The sequence below is a fragment of the Lissotriton vulgaris genome, chromosome 6, assembly GCF_964263255.1.
Source record: "Lissotriton vulgaris chromosome 6, aLisVul1.2, whole genome shotgun sequence".
In the NCBI taxonomy this organism is placed as follows: domain Eukaryota; kingdom Metazoa; phylum Chordata; class Amphibia; order Caudata; family Salamandridae; genus Lissotriton; species Lissotriton vulgaris.
In genome coordinates this window covers 593466146-593490229 of record NC_141694.1, presented here as the reverse complement: position 1 = coordinate 593490229, position 24084 = coordinate 593466146, and the positions used below count along the sequence as shown (strand labels likewise).

The 24084-nt window shown below is 50.2% G+C and overlaps 1 protein-coding gene across 1 annotated transcript in view; it reads left to right on the top strand.

The window, feature by feature from the left end:
• RARS2 (arginyl-tRNA synthetase 2, mitochondrial) overlaps nt 1–24084 on the top strand; it is a 273941-nt gene that overhangs the window by 225072 nt on the left and 24785 nt on the right. The window contains exons 18-19 of the mRNA XM_086926598.1: nt 9944–10018; nt 18220–18283. Coding sequence (XP_086782724.1) covers nt 9944–10018; nt 18220–18283 — 139 coding nt within the window. The remainder of the gene's footprint in view (nt 1–9943; nt 10019–18219; nt 18284–24084) is intronic.

Genomic DNA, 24084 nt, shown 5'->3' with positions numbered 1-24084 from the left:
CAGGCGTCCCTCCACAAAATCGGTATAAACCTGCAGGTGAAACAAATTTGTGGCATGGTGCACAGCAAAGGCTGTGGATCCTCTCTCTGCCCACCATTCAGAGGTTCTCCTCTTCCTTCTTTCTCGTGCCCAGCAGGGCTCTGATCTGGACACTCTTAAGGGCTACCTCTCTGCCATTTCCGCCTTCTTGAAGCTTCCTGATCAGCGCTCTCTTTTCAAGTCCCCTGTTGTCAATAGATTCTTGAAGGGCATCACGCACATGTTTCCTCCTGTTCCTTTTGTGATGCCTCAGTGGGACTTGAACCTTGCTCTAACCTATCTGATGTGCGCTCCTTTCGAGCCACTACACAATTGCCCTCTTCGTCTTCTGACTCTCAAGACTGCATTCCTGGTTGCCATCACCTCTGCCAGGAGAGTGAGTGAGCTCCAGGCTCTATCTTCTAAGACTCCTTTCCTTTCTGTCCATCCAGGCAAGATTGTTTTAAGAACGCGTCCTCCTTTCCTGCCCAAGGTGGTTACGGCCTTTCCCATCGGGCAGTCCATCACCTTGCCCACCTTCTTTCTGCCTCCGCATCCCTCGAAAGAGGAAGAGAGGCTCCACTGTCTGGACCCAAAACGTGCGCTCTCCTTCTACCTTGATCGCACACGCCAGTTCCGGGTGGATGACCAGCTCTTTGTTGGTTACGTGGGCGCGAAGAAAGGACGGGCGGTGCACAAACGGACCATCTCTCGGTGGGTCGTGTTGTGCATCAAGGTCTGTTACTCCTTGGCTAAAAAGGAGCCCCCTGTTGGGCTGAGGGCCCATTTCACTCGAGCCACGGTGGCTACTACTGCCCTGGGTCGGGGAGTCCCTTTGCAAGACATCTGTCAGGCAGCTACGTGGGCCTCGCTGCACACGTTTGCTAGACACTACTGCCTGGACAGCCAAGTCCAGAGAGATGGCTTTTTCGGCCGGTCCGTTCTCCAGGACTTTCTGGTGTGATATTGGTCCGCAGACCCAGCACCGGGGTTGGAATTGCTGGGATATCTATTCTAAGGTAAGGAATCTAACACTAACCTGTTTCTTTCAGATGCACAAGTTACTTACCTTCGATAACGATATATCTGTAAGAAACAGTAGTTAATGTTAGATTCCTTACCGCCCCACCCATCCTCCCCGTTCTGCAGACCGATATCTAGCGTTAAGGTATTTCCCTTTGAGGGCCCTCATTTTATGACACCAGTGTCGGTCTCTGGCATGGCTCTGCGTTGCTGGCGTGGAAAGCTCTGTACAAGAACTGACGTCAGCGCGCGAGGGCGGCATCTAAGTACTTAGACAACGTCATCCCGGCGACCACGACACCGACAACGGACGCGGAGCCGCAGACAACGCCTACCGACACGCAGGGGTACTGCTACGCAATACTTTCTGGATCCAGTCTGACGCCTAGGGATATTTTAAGGTAAGGAATCTAACACGAACTACTGTTTCTTACAGATATATCGTTCCCGAAGGTAAGTATCTTGTGTGACACCGTGTGTAATCAGTATTTCTCAGTGGGATTTGGTACTATTATTACCTCCGAACTTTGAGGCAGTGCTGATGGGGCATAAGTTTGGTTATTTTGTTCCTTTCGACAATCGGGTCATGTGTGTCTGAGCGGATTCCTACACTTGCTTTTACACCGCAGTTGAAATTTGGGACGATGCTGCAGACATTGCAGAGCTAAATATTATTCTGGGAGGTAGAGGGGGAAGGAAAAACAAATGCAGGACTCCCACAAATAATAGCTTTAATAGCTGCAACCATCCATACAGTTTCTCTTTCTAGAGAGAGATGCTTTAACTTTGTGTTTTTTTCCAGTTCCCTTTTGGTCGGTATCACGTAGTTGGCATTTGTTGCAGACAGATGTAATGCCCTTACAGCTGACTTTTAAAGGGCCTGTGCTTCCCGCCCAGTGACTTCACAAAGGTCGGGTTATTCAGAAGCAAGCAGTAAACCGAGAAGATCGCCGCAGGAGCATACGTAGTGAATACGTATTCACTACGTATGCTCCTGCGGCCTTCTTCTTAGTTTACTTCCAGCAGAAAATGGCCTTATGGCAAGACCAGGTCCGCGGGCCGCCAATGAAGGCTGGCTGGGCCGTACTATGAGTACCCGTGGCCTATACCATACCATACCATACTATACCTCTGAAATTGGGTTGACCAGCATTTAACCCCTCCCTAATCCACAAATCCAACCTCCCTGTCTCCCTCCATGTGTCCATGGTCTATTTTTATTAAGATTAAGAGGTGAATCTGTCCCTTCTTCAGCCAGGACACTTGTAAGACTTTCAGGTAAGAAGGATCCTGACGTCAGTAAAGGTGACCACGCCCTCCTTGAGAAGGGGTGATGGAGAAGTGACTGCCAAGATGGCGCATTCATTTATCAGACCATGAGATCGGAGCCTAGCTTGGCAGGTAAATACAGCAGATAAACCGGGATAGGTTCTCCAACCTATCAAAAATGCAAGGCCATAGTCGAGAGTCCTGTTTTTGAGCTCAAATTATTAAAATGTTGTTATATTCTATTAAGAGGTTTATATGTAGTGAAACGCCACACTTTTGTTCTTCCACAAAGGTAAGTCGTTGTTCAGCGACCTGGCATGCATTAAAACCTTTTTTAAATTTTTTTTATTAAAGACCTTTATTTATAAGAATCACAGCCTGCGTTACACCACATATAGGGCCACATATTCAGAAGCAATAGATCAGTTGGGTCGCGGAGCTCAGCAATGTTGAACACAGCCATTTAGCTGGCATCCCGGGGGCCCGGCGGCGAACAAGATAGCAATTTAGGAAAGCAAAGATTGTGCAGTAACAACCCATCTGCAGAGTGTAGTGGACCATGGGGGCTTGCAAGCCTCTGAAGTTCGTGTACGTCTAAGGTCTTAGGGGAACGAAGAAAGTCCAGAAACAAACTAACTAACCCAACTACCCCCCGCCCTCCCCCGTGTGCCCGCAATGGTATCCCTGGTAGAAAATTCCAAGCAGATATGTCAGTGTACTAGTGCTTACTCAGTCTACTGTCATCACCCCAAGTGCCCTCCACCCCGCACCCAGCTCCCCGGGCAGTACCCTTCTCATACTATAGCTAATCCCCGCCTCCCCCGCAGGCCCCCCATGAAGACACCATATCAGCTGTATCACCTAGTCCTCCGTGGAATCCGGGAGGTCTAGTGTCTCGGTACCATCCTGACCCTCCTCCTCCCTCCACTGCACGTAATCCTGGTAAAGCCCCCCAAAGTTTTTAGGCCTGCTTCTAGGGGGGAGCAGTTCACTGTAAAGTTCTGATTGAGTGCAGAAGTGGAGTAGGTCCCCCGCCCATCTCTTCTTGGTGGGGAGAGGTCCCCTCATCCAGCACTGGGCAACCACCCTCCTGGCTGTCAGTAAGGCCACGTCTACTATTCTACGCTGGGACGTAGGGAGCGGCTTAGAGTATCCCAGCAGAGCCAGCTCTGGACCAATGTTCAGCTCCGTGCCTAGGATCCCGTTTATCTCTAAGGATACCTCCGACCAAAATTTCTGGATACCTGGGCAGTACCATGCCATGTGGATAAAATCTGCAATCGGGGTGTGGCATCGTTCACATTCCGCCGACTGTCGTAGCCCGTACCGGTGGAGTCGTTCGGGGGTATAGTATACCCTCTGGAGGAACTTAAAGTGCACCAGTCTGTGCCTTCCGTTGAGGGATAGTCTGCGCGTGCTGGAGCAGCAGTACTTCCACATGCCATCGTCTATTGGTGCGCGCAGACCACTCTGCCAGGCCTCCCTGGCCTTGGAGTGCTGGATTTGTTGGTGTGTAGCGCCCAGCTTATATAAGTTAGAGATTAGTTTACTAGAGGATTTGTTTTTAATGACGTAGGAGAGCTTTGGGACCTCGGGGGGTTCCTCCATTTCAGGGCCCAGCACTTCTTTACATGCTGACCGGAGTCTATGGAACTGGAACCTCTGCAGTAGGGTAGTCCCTGATGGGGTGGGGGGGGGAGCTGATCCAATGTCTTCAAGACCCCTGCCGTAAACAGGTCTTCCATTTTCAAGAGTCCTAGCGCACGTAGGGCCTCCGTAACTCCCTTTTCCCTGAGGGGGTCCAGCCACAACTCCCAGTCGATCTGCATTTGCGGCGAATACAAAAGTTGGCAGCCCTGCGCGCGGGATAGCATATGCCATGCATGGTTAGTAGACCTAAGGGAGTCCAATTGGCCTATGGTGCGATCTCCCGGGAGACAGACGGTGGCCGGGAGGGGGAGAGGCTCCGCAAAAAGGCGCTCCAGGGTCACATGCGGTATGCGTGGGTCCCCGTGGATCCAGGCGTGCAAATGCGACGCCTGCGCGGTGCGATAGTATCTCTCCAGGTCAGGAGCCCTCAGTCCCCCCATTTTACATGGGAGCATTAGTGTCGACCACTGGACTCTGGGCTGCTTGCCTCCCCACGCCAATCTGATGAGCACTTGCGTGAGTTGTTTGAAGAAGGCCTTCGATAGGACCACCAGGATGTTGTTAAAGAGGAACAGGAACCTCGGCAGCACTATCATTTTCATAATGGCAATTCTGCCCATGAGGGATAGGGGGAGTTTGCACCATGCATCTACGTCCTCCACCAGTTTAGTGTATGCTACACCATAGTTGTCCCTGACTAAGACTTCCGGGTCAGTGTGTAATTGTATACCCAGGTATCTGACTGAGTCTGTAGTCCATTTCAGGGGGTATTCCATGTCAAAGGGGTGCGTCACAGGCGTCAGCGGGAAGGCAATTGACTTGTCCCAGTTCACCCTCAGCCCTGAGAGAGCGCCAAAGCGGACTACCTCCCGTAGAACCGCTGAAAGGTTCGACTCCGGGTCGCGGACATAGAGTAGGGTATCGTCAGCATAAGTTGAGATGCCTATTTTGTATGTAGGGAAGCTGATACCTTCCAGGCTGTGGTACTCCCTAATAGCGCAAGCTAGTGGCTCCGCAACAAGAGCATACAGCAGTGGTGAGAGAGGGCACCCCTGCCTAGTGCCCGTACTGATATTAAACAGATCCGTCACCCTATTCCCTAACTTCAGTCTCGCCGTTGGCTGGTAGTACAAGGCCCCCAGCATCTGCAGGAACGGTTCTCCCAGGCCCAGTTTCCTGAGGACTCTGATCATGAAAGGCCACTCCACAGAGTCAAAGGCCTTTTCCATATCGAGGAAAACCGCTAGGGCGGTGTTTTCCTGACGTACATGTTGCATCGCACCTAGTACGGTGCAGATATTATATGTCAGGTTCCGGTTAGGGACAAAGCCGGACTGCTCAGGGGCAACCAGGTCTGGTACCAAAAGCGCCAGGCGGTTGGCCAGCACTTTGGCGAAGAGCTTGGCGTCCACATTTAATAGGCTAAGTGGTCTGTACGAGCTACAGGACTCCGGGGGTTTCCCTGGCTTTAAGATAGCGACTAGTAAGGCCTCCCTCATAGTGAGGGGCATAGCGCCCTCCTCACAGATATCGTCGAAGAGGGTGATCAGGTGTGGGACCAGCTTGTCTTTAAACGACTTGTAAAAGCCCACTGTCAGACCATCAGAGCCCGGTGCACTGCCCGATCTCATGCTCGTCAACGCCTCCAGAATCTTGTCCTCCTGTATGGGGGACATCAGGAATTCTCTGTCTGAGTTCGGTAAAAATGGCATGGTAATGTGTTCAAGGTAGTCATCAATCTCATCCTCTACGCGCAGCGACCTGGACTTGTACAGCTCGGCATAGTACTTCCGAAAGGTTAGGAGGATCTCCTCCTCGTCTGAGATAACTTCCCCCTCTGGCGTGTGAAGTTCATCCACCACCAGAGGTCTTCTGGTACCACGCACCATCCTTGCCAGGAGCGCCCCAGGCCTATCACCCTCCCCGTATGACCGGGCCGTCGCGTATTTGCCCATGTGTAGTATCTCCCTGTCGGCTAGCTCATGGAATTCCGTCAGCAGTTGTTTATGTTGGGCGTCAGCAGGAGACCCTGAGGCATCCCGTGGTCGCCTCTCCAAGTCCGACAGTTGGGATTCGAGAGTTGTCAAATCTCGTCTAATGGACCGTAGCACACTCGAGTGTTTGGACATCGCCATGCCCCTTATGAAGGCCTTAAACGTGTCCCAGACAGTCTGGAAGCTGTCAACCGTGCCCAGGTTTGTTTCAAAGAAGGAGTCGATGTCCTCCGCCAGTTCGGCCCGGAAGGCATCGTCCAGCAGGGAGTAGGGGGGGAACCTCCAGGTAAAGGGGGGGATAGTCCTCCTAGGAGTGACCAGGTGCAACAGTTTGGGGGAGTGGTCTGAGAGGGTGCGGGGAGCTAGTCATTCTAACAGCAAATACCATGAATAGCAAACAGCAGTTCTGTCATTGCACGGACTTGTGCTTGTCATATCTACAGGTAACACATTGCAAGGCAATAATTTCAATTCTCCACAAACTGAACAGTGAGCACATTTCCCATTACAGTACCCCCCCCCCCGCCCATGGCAGGCCTCCCCCAACCCGGCCTTCCAGTCCCCAACCCACCCACAGCCGACCACCCCCAACCAGGTCAGACAGAACCCCAAACCGCCCCCCTTCATCCCAGGACAGTCCTTTAACCGGCTCTCTACAGAGCCTAATAGCCAAAAGCACTGGGGCAGAGGTTGCCAGTTAGAATCAGTTCCCCAACTGCACACCACCTCTAAGCTAGCGCGCCCCTGCGCCCAGCCCCAGCCAGTAGCTCAGAGCCTTAAGCGAGGCCCAGAATAGCAGGACGGATGAGATGGACTCTCTCACCCTCCAAGTCCTAGTGACTCCCCTGGGTTCTCCATCACTCCAGCCACCCTCTCAATAAACGTGATCATCCACACGAAGAGTCAGCCTAGGGCGTGAGTTCCTCTCGTTCATACCCAACACAGAGATTAAGCCTCAGTTTCTCACCCACCAGCGAGTCCGCGGGGCTTGTCCAGCATGTGGTCCAAAGGAGGTCGCCAGTACGGGCAGTGCCGCCCCTCGACACTCCCCATGTCACCCGGGGCCTTAGAACTGGGATGTCACCGCCCGAACAGAGACCCGCTCGCGGGGCATAGTGCCTCACGTTCAGTCCTGCTCGTCCATTGTAGAGGCCCCATTAGTGTCATCGCTGCGGTTCCTCCGTGCGTCCCTGGGCTCTCTGGACCACTCTTTCAGGGATTTCTGGAGCTCCCTAGGGTCCGTGAAGAAGTGAGAATGCCCCTGCTTGTTGATCCGGAGTTTTGCAGGGTACATCATGGCGTAGTCCAATCCCAGATCACGCGATTGCTTTTTGTAAGGGGCAAATTGTCTCCTCTCCTCCTGTACCTTGGCGGTGAAATCCGGGTAAAGAGAGATGTCCATGCCCTCGTACTGCAGCTTGCCCTTATCCCTGGCCAATCGCAACGCCGTGTCTCTTTCACGATAATTCAAGAGCTTTGCAATTATTTGGCGGGGGAGTGCACCCGGCTTTGGCTTAGGACCCAGGGTACGATGGGCCCTCTCAACAATGAACATGGGCGAAAAAACCTCTTCCCCCAGCAGCACCTTCAAAAGTTTCTCTACGAAGAGCTCCATTTTACCGGTCTGGGTGGTCTCCGCAACTCCTGTGATACGGATGTTGGATCTACGTGACCTCGCTTCCAAGTCTTCTGACTTATCTTGGATCACCTGCAGGAGTCTGCCAAACTGTTTTCTGTCTTTGTCCCATTCGGTCTGCGCCTCCTCCGCCTCCGTAAGCCGCCTTTCCGCCATGTCGAGGCGTTCGGCATGCTTGTCCACGCGCTCCGACATGCGGTCCATACGGTATGACAGGGCATCAATTTTGGTTCCAATGGACGCTATGCTATCCTGTATGCCCTTTTCCATGGAAACCAGCAGGTCTCGAAGTTCAGCGCCCGCTGACCCATCCAGGGCTGCCCCCTTCGGGGACGCCTCTGTAGCTGGCGCCTCTGGACCCTTGGTTCGTCGCTGTTCAAAGGAGAGTTTCGCCTGCGTTCTGTCGTTCTTCCCCATGGCTATTCTGCTTGACATCAAAGAGGACCACCGAGTCGACTTTCGTACTCAGGTGCGGTGTTCCAAAGGCTCGCTGTGCGCCCTAGTAGTCAGTGCACCCTCCGCAGCCACGACCAAGCTGCCCGCGAGGATATCAGTCGATAATGGCGCCAAGTTCCAGTGTCCTGCCACACGTCTCACCAGACCCGCGACTATCAGCAATCAACAGCGGCCCAGCTCCGCCGGCCCTGCGCGTCCAATATTGCACCACCCAGCGATTCTTCTCCGAGCCACGTGTGTCAGAGTTCCGTTCAGGGTGTAGTTAGTGCAGGGCCAGGAGGCCCTCTGCTTCCTGAGGCTTCAGGGGCAAGCTGTCACAAGCATGGCGTGCACTCACAGTCATTGCTTCAATCACCACAGCCTGAACCAACCTGGCTCAACTCCGCCGCAAAGTCACACTCAGGCCCTGTAGCTGTCGCAGTGCGCGGGTACCCATAAGCAAGGTCCGCTTTCAGTGTGTCAGGGCCTCAAAATGGCGACGGTCGCAAAGGCCCACGGCCCGCCACCAGCACCGCCAATGATCGCCTCCACGCACCCTCGACAGGTTCTCGGGGAAGTCACAGGGGGGCGGGGGAGCCGCAGCTATCACCGATGCAGGCCAGTACCCCTCCAGGTCTCTGCGCCCCCACTGCGTACTCACTGTCCCTGGGTCGGTCACACGTGTCGCCTTGTTCCAAGCAGCGTTCTTCCAGCCAGACACCCGCCCGGGGCGTAGTATCCCCTCTCCAGCGGTCACTCCGTGTGATGCAAGCCGGGCAAAGGGCAATCCGCCCGTGCACGTCGCCCGGAGCGCACCCCCCCTCTCCTCTCAGCAACGCTGCCGGGGGGACAGCCAGGCACAGCACCCTCGCTTTCGTGTGGTTCCGGGGGGAGGGAGAGGAGCGTCGAGGACCGCTCTTCAATCCTTACGGTTGCACCGAAAGTGATCGGGCCTCCGACCCTTACAGCACGGCTCCAGCCGCACGTCAGGAGACGTCGCGCGGCCTGCGTCGCAGGATAGGTCGCGGCTCCGGGCCCGGTCCGCCGCCGCCTGGACACTCTCCTCTCTTCTCCGCAAACCGCGGTTTGTCGGGGTTCCAAGCACCTCCTCAAGGATCCAGGAGTCACCGGGGGTGAAACAGGGCAGTTGGGGCCAGGCTTGGCTCTGTGAAGGATGGGGTTTCAGGATTTTAGCGGGGCTTAGACGAGGAGCTGAGCGCTCACGCGTCCGCCATTAACGCCGGCAAGCTCCGCCCCCCCATTAAAACCTTTTTATAACAGCAAACTGACCATAACTCTGACTTATCCTCTGGTCATACTGGATTTTCCAAATTCTTCTTTCTACTCAGACCCCTCTTATCCAAATACGTACCTTTAATTTCTTTGTTCCCTACCCAAATGCCTCTGTCCCCCAACATTGTTTTACAACTGCATCCTCTACTCGAAAGTTGACATGCCAAAATGTTGTAGGATAGTTGCCCTTGCAGATCAGCTAACGCATGGTGTTCTCCAGTCTCCGGCTAAACTGTGCCTTGCTGTTACTTTTGCTGTGGTGTTTGTTACCGCTATAGTCACAGTTAATCCTTATCCAATCATTCTGTATTCATCAACTCACACCACGGCCAACTTTCAGCAAGTGTCACGGGCTACAACTCTGCATCCGCACATCAGCTACATAACCACTCTATCGCATGCATGTTACACTACATACCACAATGCATCGCACAGTCCACACCTTTCCCGCTCTGTATCACTCCTGTCAGCGCACAATCACAATCTATTGCATACTACTCCAGAGTCGCAGTGTACCATCAATCTCACACAGCAGCAGCCCAGGACCATGAACATTTATTGCCGCCACATTGTACAGTGACTATTCCTGTGTAATCCTCTTACTTTTTTGTATTTTTCTTTATAGATATGACGAGGTAATAAACAAGTCTTCTGAGGATCTCCAGCCCAAGCATATTGTCAACTACCTCCTGACTCTCAGGTGATTTGAAACACCTTATATATATTCTAAGCACACAACATCTGTTCTGCAGTCAACAAGGTAGCTTTGTAGCAGGGATTCTGCCCCAAAACAGAACTATGCGTAGGATTATGGGACCTTAGTACATAGGAACTGAGTTATCCTACTACCTTGGTGCCCATGAGCCTAGGACTGACTACCTATAGTGTCTCACTTGCTCTCCTACTCACTCACAGAGAAACAAATTATTAGACTCCCCAGAACACAACAGTCCCGAACCTCTAAGGGATTGTGGTTGCAAAACACATCCATTCGCCTCACTCTTGTACTTGTCCACAATAAGATCTGACAGTGACACAAACAAGTTTAAAATATTTATTTTAACTAACATGATCTAAAATGCAGTATACATACCACAACAAGCAGGAAAATACATAATACATATATAGACAGTATAGCAGTTAGTCCATAAATCATGAAAGGAACTGTCATTATGAAAAGACAGTATAGCCTAACCTCCCTCCCCTTGCATCGAAAAAGTACTATTCTATAATCGAAAATCTCTGGGCTTTCTTTGCAGACCCATACCTTAGCCTATAGTTGGTAGATCTACATCATAGGGGCTATCTCGCTTTTTTCTCTGGAAACATCCCTCTCCAAGTGTGTGCTACCTATTAGTGTATTCCCATAAAACCAAAGTACGTTGTCCCAAACAACACCTGCATCGGTGTGTTTAGTCTAGGTGGTAAGGCCTGGCCAGAACAAAATAATAAGGGGCATTGTTGTTTGTCCTTGCTCACAATGTTCAGACTAAATACCAGGAACCTGCAGAGTGTGAACACAGCAATAGCTTCCCATGTGAAAAAGGCAAATGAGACATTTGCGATAATAAAGTCAAGTAGTAATGTACGCAAAACAGTGGGCAGTCTGCAGCGTGCTCATGCTAACCTAGAGAAAACGACAATGTCCCCATGGGCCATGTGACAGCTTTCAGCCTATCTATGGACCTTTGTGGTTGCATTCCCTTGAATGTTGAGCAACTTTAATCAGAGCTGCAGGCGTATGACTGCATGGCAATGTTGCCTTTACGTACTAAGGGCGAAAGAGAGATGGGTACAAAACGAGGAGCAGGGGACCATTTCTCTTGGATACATCAACTGCAATATACCATAACCTTGCTTTAATTTTGTCTTAAAGCTGTGTACTCTTAAGCCCTGCATTGCTTCAACATGGATAGGACTGTTCGAGGCATGTGGGCTGCTGAATTCATATCTGTGCATAGATCGCCGCCTAGTGTTGGGTCCGGATGATTTCACATTGTTGTCCTGGAAGAGTCTTCGAAGTATCACGAGATAGGTGGCTCCTCCCCTGGACTACAGTGCGCATGGGCATCGACTCCATCCCCAGATTGTTTTTTTCCGCCATTGGGTTCGGATGTGTTTCGGTTCCCTCTGTCGGAATCGATAGTTGTTTAACTTACTTTGCTCGAGACCAAAAGGTCTTTAGGACAGGCGTCGGTATTGTCTAGCGTTCTGGTTCGTTTTTTTCTTCGGCTCCGAACCAACACTGCCCTTCCGCGTGCTTTCGGCGCGGACGGGCCTACACGACGCTCCAACCTACTTCCATCATGGAACGAAGTCCATTTAAACGGTGCCCGGTGTGTGCGTCGAAGTATCCACATATCGACGTGCACCCGGTGTGCAATAAATGCTTGTCGCCGGACCACGACGAGGCCAAGTGTATGGCCTGCTCCAAGTTCCGGTCGAAGAAGACACTCAAGCTCCGCCGGGCTGAGCGCCTGGAGGCCCAGCGATCGGCACCTCCTCCGGCAGACATCTTCGACGCGGAGGATGTCGGCGACGACACTATCCAAGAGATCCCAGAATCAAACCCGGCGTCGGAGGTCGAGGACGACTACGACGCGGAAGACGAGGATTTCGATGAAGTCGTCGAGGAGGTAGGGGACGACGACGGGGCCCTTGCCACCGTAGAGGATAGCTCAGACGAGGAGCTTCCTCAAGCTGACTCCGGGGCCGGCCACCCACCCATGGCCCAGGCCGAGGGATCGCCTTCGGGCCTTACCTAAAGCCTTGATACCCGTCCCACGGCTCCGCCTTCCGGCCCGGCCACGGACATTGATACGGCACCACTCACGGTACATAAACCGAAAGTGAAACCATCGGTATCGACGCCAGACGTATCGAAACCGAAAGCGCAAGTCGCGCTGGTCGGGTCGAAGCCTTCGGAGGCCTCGGCGCCGAAGAAATCCAAGATGGCCGTCGAGCTCAAGGGCCACGCCAAAATGGCCGACCCGAAGACTACGGTATCGAAGCCGAAGGTTAAAGCGGTCGACGCGACTGCATCGGCGCCGAGGATGGTCGACTAGCTTAAGAGTCGCCTCGATACCAGAAAGGCCGACGACCATAAGAAGGCCACTCTCGTCACAAAGACGCGGCAGGACGACCCCAAGTCTCTCGCTGCCCCGCTTCCACTCGGCAAGGCCAAGGGAACGACTGCGTCGGCTCCGAAGACTGCGTCATTGGTCGCCATCCCGAAACCGGCTTCCGAGGACTCTCTCGAGCCGGTGCGGCCCTCTGCCTCATTCACTAAGAAGGTTACGGAGTCCCTTCAACGTATTAGGGATGGGTCCGCTGAAGTCGAGCCGAAGGACCCTGTGCCGCCCAAGCCTCTTCACAAACCGGCAAAGACGCCAACGCCGATTCTGTTCACGTTGCCGCCGAAGACAACGCAGAAGGCTTTTGCAGCAAAACCTGGGGCCGGGGTGCCCGTGAAGGTATCTTCGACGCCGAAGGCATCGCTAGTGGTTCCAAGCCCGCGGCACCGACCGCTGGCAGAAGAAGAGCGCCGGGAGGTGGTCATCGACGCCAACACGGGCAAGCTCTCTCTCCTTAAAAGAAAGATCACCCCTGAACAACAATTGGAGGATTACCACATTCCACTTAAGTCAAAGATGGACTCTGCTGGTGCCCCTGCCCCTGTGGAGCCTGTGTCTCCTCAGGCACATGAACTTTCACCCACTCATTCCAATGTGGAGGAAGGTGACGGCAACTACGAGGATGAGTATTCCTATCCAGTCTACTCAGACCCAGAAGATGTGACTGAGCCATGGTCTGCTGGTGGCGATCCTGGGGACCCGCATTCGGGGCAGGAGCCTCAACTTTTTTCAGCCAAAACTTCCCCGACAGAGGACTCTGCAGCTTTCAATGCGCTCATTGAAAGGGCGGCAGCCAATCATGATGTCGACCTACATGCTGACCCAGTAGACGTCGACTTCCTATTTGACACCTTTTCAGTCTCTGAAAAAACTGTAAAAACTTTGCCAATGCTAAAAGGGGTGTTGAAACATGCGGCAGAAGTCTTCAAGGAGCCCACCCGAGCAAGGGTCATCAACCCACGTATAGACAAGAAGTACAAGGCAGCGCCCACTGATCCTACTTATATCAGGGGACAGCTGCCTCTGGATTCCCTGGTTGTCTCCAATTCACAAACTACGGGTGATGCTCCTCCCCCAGACAAGGAATCAAAAGTATTTGAGGCTTCGGGGAAAAGGGTGGCAGCGCAGGCAGCCAACATATGGCGTATATCTAATACACAGGCGCTACTGGCGCGTTACGACAGGGCACACTATGACACTCTAGAGACCCTTTTGCAGCACTTACCCGATCAATATAAAGAGGCTGCTGAAATGTTGATACAGGAGGGGAAGCTTATCACCAATGCTTCAATTAAGTGCGCTCTGGATGTGGCTGACACCGCCTCAAGAGCAGTTAACACTAGCGTTCTACTTCGTAGACATGCTTGGCTCAGGATATCCGGTTTCAAACCAGACATTCAGACCACCATCTTGAACCAGACGGTCAACCCGGACCACCTGTTTGGCCCAGAAGTTGATACCACCCTCGAGAAGATGAAGAAGGACACCGACACTGCGAAGTCTATGGGTGCCTTGCAGTCCCAGCAGTTTCGGGGTGGTTCCTTTCGTCGCTCCAATAATAGGGGCACCTCAAGGGGTCAACTGTCACAATTCACGCAATTCTACAAAAGCAACGCCCAACCTTCCTATACCAACAAGGGTCGGGGTGGATACCGTGGCAACAACGTCAAAGGCAGAGGACGTGGAAATACCAGCTCCATGTCCTCCACCGCCAACAAACAGTGACGCCTTGTCACTGCCCCCCGACCACACAACACCGGTCGGGGGGAGACTCCAGCAGTTCCTGCCCGTGTGGAAGTCCATCACCACGGACAGGTGGGTCAGATCTCTTATCAAATACGGTTATTGTCTGGAGCTCACATCCACTCCACCCAACATACCCCCAAAAAACCGTCCTATTTCCGGCGAGCACTTGCACTTGTTGCAGCAAGAAGTCAACGTCATGCTGCAAAAAGGGGCAATAGAGCTCGTGCCCCTGCAGGAAAGAGGTACAGGAGTTTACTCCCTGTACTTTCTGATTCCAAAGAAGGACGGATCCCTCAGGCCCATCCTAGACCTCAGACCTCTCAACTTTTACATCCTGTCAGAACATTTCCATATGCTCACGCTGCAGCAGGTTCTCCCACTGCTTCGCCAAGGGGACTTCCTAGCTACTCTGGACCTGAAGGATGCGTACTTCCACATTCCACTGCATCCTTCACACAGAAAGTACCTCAGGTTCACCATTCAAAACCAGCACTACCAGTTCAAGGTTTTGCCTTTTGGGGTAACCACAGCGCCCAGGGTTTTCACAAAGTGCCTGGCGACGGTGGCGGCGCATCTAAGACATCAAAACATCCACGTCTACCCCTATCTGGACGACTGGCTCATTCAGGCGAAGTCGGCCCAGCAGTGCGCCGACCACGTGTCCCACACCATTCACCTTCTGCACGATCTGGGGTTCTCACTGAATTACCCAAAATCCCATCTCCAGCCCGCCCACATACGGCAGTATCTGGGTGCAACCATAAACACTCTGGCGGCCACAGCGCAGCCAAATTCAGTGAGAGTCAACAGCATTCAATCGCTGATCCAAAAATTCAGGGCTCAACACTCGCTTCCAGCGAGAGAGTTCATGCAGTTGATAGGCATGATGGCCTCCTGCATTTCCATAGTCCCACACGCGAGACTACATATGCGTCCGCTTCAGGAGTGCTTAGCACGTCAGTGGACTCAGGCTCACGGGCAGTTAAAAGACCTAGTGTTGGTGAGCGGTCGGGCATACAACTCTCTGCATTGGTGGAATCCACAAAACCTTTGCAAGGGCCGACCGTTTCAAGAGCCTGTGCCGCAGACTGTCCTGACGACGGACGCTTCTCTCCAGGGATGGGGAGCGCATGTACTCCAATACATGGTGCAGGGACTATGGACACTACAGCAAAGGAGGATGCACATCAATATACTGGAACTGATGGCGATCTTCATTGCCTTAAGGGCATTCAAAGTACATCTGTGCAACAAGGTAGTGTTGATCCGGACGGACAACATGACGGCAATGTACTACATTCAGAAACAGGGGGGCACACACTCTCCGCACTGTCTCATCTGGCTCAGAGCATGTGGAAGTGGGCCATTCAGAGGAACATCTTCCTCATGGCAGAGCATCTCCCAGGCAAGGACAATCAGATGGCGGACCTGCTCAGCAGGCACAGCCACCAAATGCACGAGTGGGAGATACATCCATCAGTACTCCAACCGTACTTCCAAATGTGGGGTCATCCAGAGATAGACCTGTTCGCCACAAGGGAGAACGCAAAATGCCAAAGCTTCGCCGCCAGGTTCCCACACCCACAGTCGCAGGGCAATGCGATATGGATGAACTGGTCAGGCAGATTTGCGTACGCTTTTCCCCCAGCACCTCTGATAGCGCTGGTGGCACGCAAGCTCAGGCAGCACTCAATGACTCTCATCCTGGTTGCTCCGACGTGGGCTCGCCAACCATGGTACACCACGTTTCTGGAACTGTCCGTGGTACCGCATCAAAGGCTGCATCTCACTCCCAGCCTTCTGACGCAGAACCATGGCGACATTCAGCACCCAGACCCGCAACAGCTCAACCTGGCGATCTGGCTCCTGAAGTCCTAGAGTTTGGCTACCTCAACCTTCCTCCCAATTGCATGGACATCATTCGGGAGGCTAGGAAGCCCACTACTCGAGCCTGTTATGCGGCAAAATGGAAGCGGTTTGTCGTCTATTGCGCAAACCACAACATTGATCCGCTAGATGCTTCTATTCAGAACATCATCTGTTACCTGTTCCATCTATACAGGTGTAATCTGGCATATACTTCCATTCGCATCCACCTGTCTGCGATGGCCGCATACCTCCAAAATAGACAGCACCTTTCACTTTTCAAAGTGCCTGCCATCAAGGCTTTTCTGGAAGGCCTCAAAAGAGTCATTCCGCCGCGGACTCCACCAGCTCCTGAATGGAACCTCAATGTGGTTCTTACAAGACTGATGGGTCCTCCCTTTGAGCCACTACATTCCTGCGAGATTCAATTCTTGACATGGAAAGTGGCTTTCCTTGTAGCAATTACATCGCTACGGAGGGTTAGTGAACTGCAAGCCCTCACAATCCAAGAGCCTTTCTTCCAAGTTCATTCGAACCGGGTAGTGCTACGCACTAACCCTAAATTTCTACCCAAGGTTGTGTCTCAGTTCCACATCAACCAAACCATTGAGTTGCCGGTGTTCTTTCAAAATCCAGAGTCACTGGCGGAGCGGATGCTCCACACCCTTGGCGTTAAGCGGGCCCTGATGTATTACGTTGATAGGACCAAGGATTTTAGAAAGACTAAGCAGCTTTTTGTTGCCTTTGCGCCACATCACAAAGGTAACCCTATTTCCAAGGCTGGTATTGCTAGGTGGATCGTGAAATGTATTCAAATCTGCTATGCAAAGGCAAAACGCACTCTTACCATTCCACCAAGAGCCCATTCCACCAGAAAGTTGGGGGCCTCTATGGCTTTCCTTGGAAACATTCCCTTAGAGGACATATGTAGAGCAGCCACATGGTCTACCACACACACATTTACTAAGCATTACTGTGTAGACGTGCACTCCAAACAGCAGGCAGCTGTAGGGCAGGCTGTTCTCAAGACACTTTTCCAAACTGCTGCAGCTGGCACGGGCGGCCGCCGCTAGTGGAGGGACTGCTATGTATTCTATGCACAGATATGAATTCAGCAGCCCACATGCCTCGAACTGCAAATGCTACTTACCAGTATGCATCTGTTCTTGGCATGTAGGGCTGCTGACATTCATATCGCCCGCCCTCCTCCCCGGCGCCTGTAGCAGCTGCAGTATTCACATTTCATTTCATGGCATGGTCATCATTCACTGAGTTTCACTCCATCCTGGCCACAATGGCTAAAAACAATCTGGGGATGGAGTCGATGCCCATGCGCACTGTAGTCCAGGGGAGGAGCCACCTATCTCGTGATACTTCGAAGACTCTTCCAGGACAACAATGTGCAATCATCCGGACCCAACACTAGGCGGCGATCTATGCACAGATATGAATGTCAGCAGCCCTACATGCCAAGAACAGATGCATACCGGTAAGTAGCATTTGCATTTTTAGCACAGACAAACTTCACACTCGTGACTCCTTGTGGGTTCAATGATGTGTTCTAAGTCAAGTCCCAGAAACTTAATTGGCAAGAAGATATTGCCTATTGCTGAATCCTAGCAGGAAAGAAACGTTTGTTTCTCTTACTTCTGATGCTGTGGAAAAAAAACGATTCAGCAATTCAATAACATACCTTTATGCCTTGAAGGATTTTTCAGTTTAATAAAATACCTCGCATAAAGAAAAGCAGGAATGGAACTCTTTGTTGCATCAGAGTGTAAACCTGCATTACCAAAATTTGAGGCAATCACTTGACTGGGCCCAGATCTCATCATGATGACGTTGAAGCGTGCTCAAACCCTAGTGTTGTAACAGAACGAACTTGAGTAAGCAATATTATTACCATACTTTATAGTAGACAACACCAATCAGCATTTACTGTTCATGTCCAAAAGCAGAGAGCACAATAGTATTTTCGTGCATGTGCCTTTCTGTGACCTCTCGGGTCATGTGTGTGTATACATTGGCTATCCTATGCGAACAGTAGCACACACCCCACAACAATAGTGTTTATAAGATAACGTGGACAACAAGGAGAAACTTAAAAGTGCAAATGGTGGCTAGTGGTAATGTCTTCGCTTTCTCTTGGTTTCAGCCATCTTGCAGCGTTGGCTCACAAGACCTTACCCGTGAAGGGCAGTACCCAGGAAGTGGCAGAGGTATGGTTTTGAATTTTTCCTCAACGTTGTGCTTTATCCTTCTACACTAACTTGTGTCTGAATGTTGCACTGCATTAACAAGAGTGAGAAGCAAGTCCAGCCTTTTTAGCTAAACTAAAAATAATTATTAGAAGTCAGCCTAGTTTGAAGGTATTTTTTTTACAAGTGTATTTTTTAATTTACTTTTGTTACGAGAACCCTAAATGTTTAGTTAGTAGGAGCTTCCATCTACAGCCTTTGCAGTTTGGCATATATTTTGCATTACCTTTGTTTCGGTTTCCTTTTAAATAAAACACCTCTGATTACACAACCATCATGAGATTTTCTCCAGTGATTAGACTGTGTTTTGGAAGAAAACATTTAAAGTGCAGTCATATAAGAAAATAAAATGAGCTTAATACAGCGCCACAGGAAATTGTCCACATGTTGTTTTAGGTTCGGGAGCATTATTAGAGGGTATTATTGGCAAGAACTGTATCAATGTAAATTTAGAATTATACATCAATTGCAACCCAATGAACTAAAAGAAGACCTGCCTTTTTGCCTCCTTTGTTTTTTGTTTTTTTAACACAATTTTATTGAGTTTTCAAATAGCATAATAATTGCAGTACAGTCTCAAAACAATTGGGCGCTATGAATGAAAAGATATCAAACATGAGTGCACATATAAGTCCCAAAATGTAAATGGTAGTGTGGACAGCCGTATCAAAAAACACATATCAAGACATTGATACAATATTTGGGGAGCAAAAAATTGGAACATACATGCCAATAAAACAGCGAGGGGCTAACGCCCTAGCAGACTCTTGAATAATGTCATCCGCATACGCGGACACCAAGTGGGTGGTGTTATGCAGTGTAAATTCCCCGGTCTATGGCCTCATTGCGAAGTTTAAGCAGGTTCTTGCCTCCTTTGTGTACTTCATAGACTGCCCTTTGTTTTTGTCTGAAAGGTTGCCTCACATCTCTAGATCCCAACGAGATGTTGCTCATGTTTTGGGTTGTCACATCTCCTGTGTGGAGTACTAACCTCTGGCGGGACCATCTGTACCATCAAAAGGATAAATCATTCGATAGTGGAGAGAAGCTACACCACCATCCATTACTGATGTTTGATGGGGACCATTTGCTTACTGGTGTGCACAGACATATACCTCCCAGAGGTGTCCGCTGACTCTCTTGTCAAAATCTGTACAGTATCTCCTAAGTGAGGTCCTTCCCTTCCATCCCTGCTTACTGTGCCATGGTTTTACATATAGTATGCAAGGAGACCTTGTGATGGATGGATGGATGGATAGTGTTCTCGTATGGCAAAAGAGATGGGGGTTCTGTGTTTCTTCATCCCTGGAGCAGCCCTTGAGCCGATGCCCTGGTGACCCCATAGCACTTTAACCTTTTGTTCCCCCTAGAGGACTGAAATTGGTTCGACACTGCACTTCAAACATTCACCAGACAACTATTTGTTACAGAGTGCAACATAGGGAATTTTATGAAAGTTGTGTGATCACACTTTTCAGATGAAATGTTTGTAGATTGGCAAACCTTCAGAGTTCAGCTTCTCAGATTAGCTTTTGATCTACAAGTCGAAGGTACAAACGTATGTAAATAATGGCCATGTTACTTTGCATGCTGAACATTGTTGCATGTATTTATTCATTTATAAAGTTTTATATAGCGCGAACAAGATCCTGAGGGATATCAGAGCGCTTTACATTATGATGAAAGGAAGGACAAAATGCAATATTCATATCACATAGGAGGGAGGAAAAAAAGAGGAAAGGTCGCATATTACAGTAGAATTGCTCCCAAGAGGGTAATGTAATAGACAGGTGTAGGTGAGCAGCAAGGGGGAGTCACAGTATACAGGGGGGGTTGGGGGGGGCGAATCAGATGGAAGTACAGTGGTAGTAGGAGCAATGTCAACAGGCATTGCCATCTGAAGAAGTCCCGTAGAACGCTAATGCATTGTCCACTAGCTGCCCGTCCCAAGAAGGGTGGCCTAACCTGGAATGTTTTTAGACTGAACTAACACGTAGTTTATTATTTCTTTGCACATAAGGACTTGGGTGGCAGAGAAACTAATTCTGATGCTTTGGTGAAGTTCTCAGGATGGGAAACTTGACACTATTCGTTGCAGCTCTCACCTTTTATTTCCCAATATGATTGTTTTAATTCTATAGTACTTTTGCAAGAATGCAAACATAATTGGGTGAAGGTGTAAAAGCACACCTAAGACCCAAGATTATTTTTATGTTTCTTTCCCCAAAACAACATAAATTAAATCTGTTAGCTGGTTTGTTTTTGCAAGTTGCTCTTCAAACTTCATTTAGGATGGAGTCACTTCATTTAATTGCCTGAAAAAACTTTTCAGTTACATTCGGTGACTCATTCTTGTTTGAATAATAACACTCCTATAAACCTTAATAAGTCTAGTCACTATACAAGGGCACCTTTGTGAGCAGGCTCCTAAGTCCACAACCATCTCCCATCAAAAACGTTGTAACATCCAATCTATCTGCCTGTAGATTCTTTATTCACATCCTGTTAATACAATTTTGTCTAAATGCAAAGCAACATGTTGTCTTAATTTTCGGAGTTTCTTAACCCTTTGTTGAAGAAAAAAAAAACATACTGACCTTGTATTTTGTAAAATTCAGCCTCCGCTACAGGCATACAGTATAGAAAAACATGACTGAAAGGTTGGACAGGTTTTTTTTTCTTCTGATGGTTACTTCTAACCGTAGATTTCTCACCTTTAGAATATTCCCCAGGCGCCAGACTAGATCCAGAAAGGTTTCATAGCAGGGCTTCCATGTGCCGCTAGGTGATGGCATGTGACTCTGCATAGGCTTTGATCCACCCCAGAAGGGACAGAGCAGAGCCGCCTATAAGCACCCTCCTGCTCGCCAACCTCAGTTTTCTTTTTTATCGCACCTACAAGTGCGAATCCGGAGCTCCATTCCCACTTTCTTCAGTCTTCAACAACTTTCAAAACAAAATTCGGACTTCAAACCACGCCATGACTGCAGGAAACATATGTCAGTCATGAACCCTCATAAGGTATTTCTGTGATGTTTGGGCTCAGGCACAGCTCCAAATTGGGCAACGAGTGCTCCTTCATGCAACCAAAGGCTAACCAGGCATGTGAAGCAAAGCTGTATTTCTCCAAACACAGTAAGAATTCCTGTGCCAAGCATTAGTCCTGCTCTTTCCCCAAGTCGAGGGCTTAGACCCGCTTCAGAGGCTGCTTGCGTGAGAAGTGTTCTTCATGGTAGAAATCATGCAGGAATTCGAAGTCCCAGTGGGAACTAAGTAGTTGAAATGGGACTCAACCCCATCCTGCCACTCTCTATCAAAGATAAGTTGGGAGGAAGTAAAGGTGCCAATTAATCTTGTTCTCAATCTAAGACTAAGGAGTTGATTCTGCAGTCGATTTTGATGCATCCTGAGTTTCTTTGGCAATTGGCAACGCCACTTCAGGGCAAGGCCTTTAACGAGGCCACACTGAGTATCTTTTGCACTCTGTGCGTCTTTGTGTCTCAAGGAACCACAGAGGCCCTCAGTCTAATTGCCACTAGTGGATCCATGCCATGCCAGACGCTCTCTGAAATCCCTTGGAGTAGCCTAGGGTTCAGCCCCAACTTTTGTGCAGACTTCCACCCAGGGTCCAAGACCCACATTGCTCACTCCTTCATTGTACCAACGCCCGAGGTGAATCTGATTCTAATGCCAGTGTCTGCCCCCCAAACCGACATCGGCTAAACATTGAAAGAGTTTGTGCTCTGAATCCGCTACAGCTCATCCTGTCCCCACGCTACTGTAGCCTAATCCTACACTTTCTCTGCTCCAGAGACACTCTCAGAGGTTCCATGTCTTTTTGGTTTAGAGTCTGATCAGCGCTTACCACCATGAAAGGGAAAAGATTTGACCCCCCTCAGTCTTTTTATGGATTTACAGGATGCCAGTGAGCTTGATACAGGATTGCATTTGTATTTTGGGCCCCCAATGAAAGAGAGTGCCTCCTTTGCTGTGGGAGTTCGACAATGGTTGAAGTCCTGGGCCTACAGCTGGCTTCTGTTAAAGTCACAGGAGTTTTGCAATCTGGGCCAGCTTCATCTGAGCCCTTGCTTCAATTCAATGAAGCCCTCACTGACACCTTAATGGGTACTTTGTCTAAGCCCTGTTTTTGTCTGACAGTGAACGGGCATGTGGCCAGGTGCAGTAAACCAGCTCCTGGCAACCCTCATTACCCTACACAGCATCCTACTCCAGGGAGTCTGGTGGTTAAGGTTTTCATTAGCAAGGTGAACCCCCACTTTCCCTCTGTTCCCCTGGACAGGGAGTCAAATGGAATTGAGGTGTTAACCACATGGCTGCTGGCCGTTTTCCCCCCCCTGTGCTGGAAAATGCCATTTTAGTGGCACCATGACGAGCTCAGCTCGTCATCAGCACACGACACCCGTGGGTGATGACGAGCTGAGCTCGTCATCAGCATCGAAAGGGTTAAGTAAATGTTTTCATTGGCTTGACTGGCATTGAGGTAAGTCAATGCTGTTTTGATTATTGGGCCTGTACACACGCAACCTCTTGGACAAGGCCAGCAAAATGTGCCGGCAGTCCTGGAAGAACTTAGAGCCTCCTTGGCTCAGACCTTTCAAGATGCAGCCAAACTCAGAATCATGCAACCGTGATACTACTGACTGTCTGGGTCGAGCAAATACCACAAGTGTGCTGCTCTGTCACCATGCTTGGATGCGATTCACCAGTTTCTCAGGAGATGTACAGGCCTCCTTTATGTATATCCCTTTCGATAAATCATGCCTATTCAGTGAAAAAGCAGATTCTGTCTTAGAACACTTTAAGGATAGTAGAGCCACAGCATGCCCTCTGCATTTCTCTGACCCCTTCAGACAGTTTCCTCAGGAGTTAAGAACATTTTGAGGCTATTACAGGGGCTCGGCGTACAGACTTCAGTCTCTCTAGCTCCCGCTGCAGTCACCTTAGTCCTTCCGTGGCAGGGGATCTGAATCCTAAGGCAATGTTCAGGTGCCCTTGGGCATCAATCTTCCCAGTCACCCTCCCCTGCAGAAACAGTCTCCAATCCACTTTCTCTTGCCACTATTGGCACAAAGCCACTCATTGGTAGGCAAGATCAAGTACTATCTTCAAGGGTGGCAGTCCATCACATCCAATTAATGAGTTCTCCAAATTGTTGAGCATGGCTATGCCCTACTGTTTGTTTCTGCATGCAGCACCTTCCTCCCACATCTGAACAGCACTCAGATGAGCAACTGTCAATTGTAATGCAAGACTCAGGAATAGGGGCAGGTTGCTGCTTTCACTAGTTCTTTGTGCCAAAGGATGAAGGGCTTGGACCTAACTTAGATCTTCATCCTTTGAAAGCCTTCCTATGAAAGTAAAATTAAAAATGCTCACACTGCCCAAATTCTGTCTGCCCTAGATCTGGGTGACTGGATGGTAATATTGGGCATGCAGGACTTGTATTTAATATACCTGTCCTGCAATCTCACAGATGTTACCTACAGTTCAAGGTAGACCAAAAGCTTTTTCAGTTTTCCGTGCTGCCCTACGGCCTCACCAGTGTGCCTCGGGTGTTCATGAAGGTGACGATGGTGCTCACCACTCATCTCGGAGCTAGGCTGTTGAAGGCGTACTTGCCATAGTCAGTCAGGCACAACAGAAAACCTCTTGACATCATTGGTGTTCTCGATCAATGAGCCAAAGTTGCACCAGACTCTTTGCCAAAGGTTTCTTTTCACAGGAGCTGTCTTGGACATGGT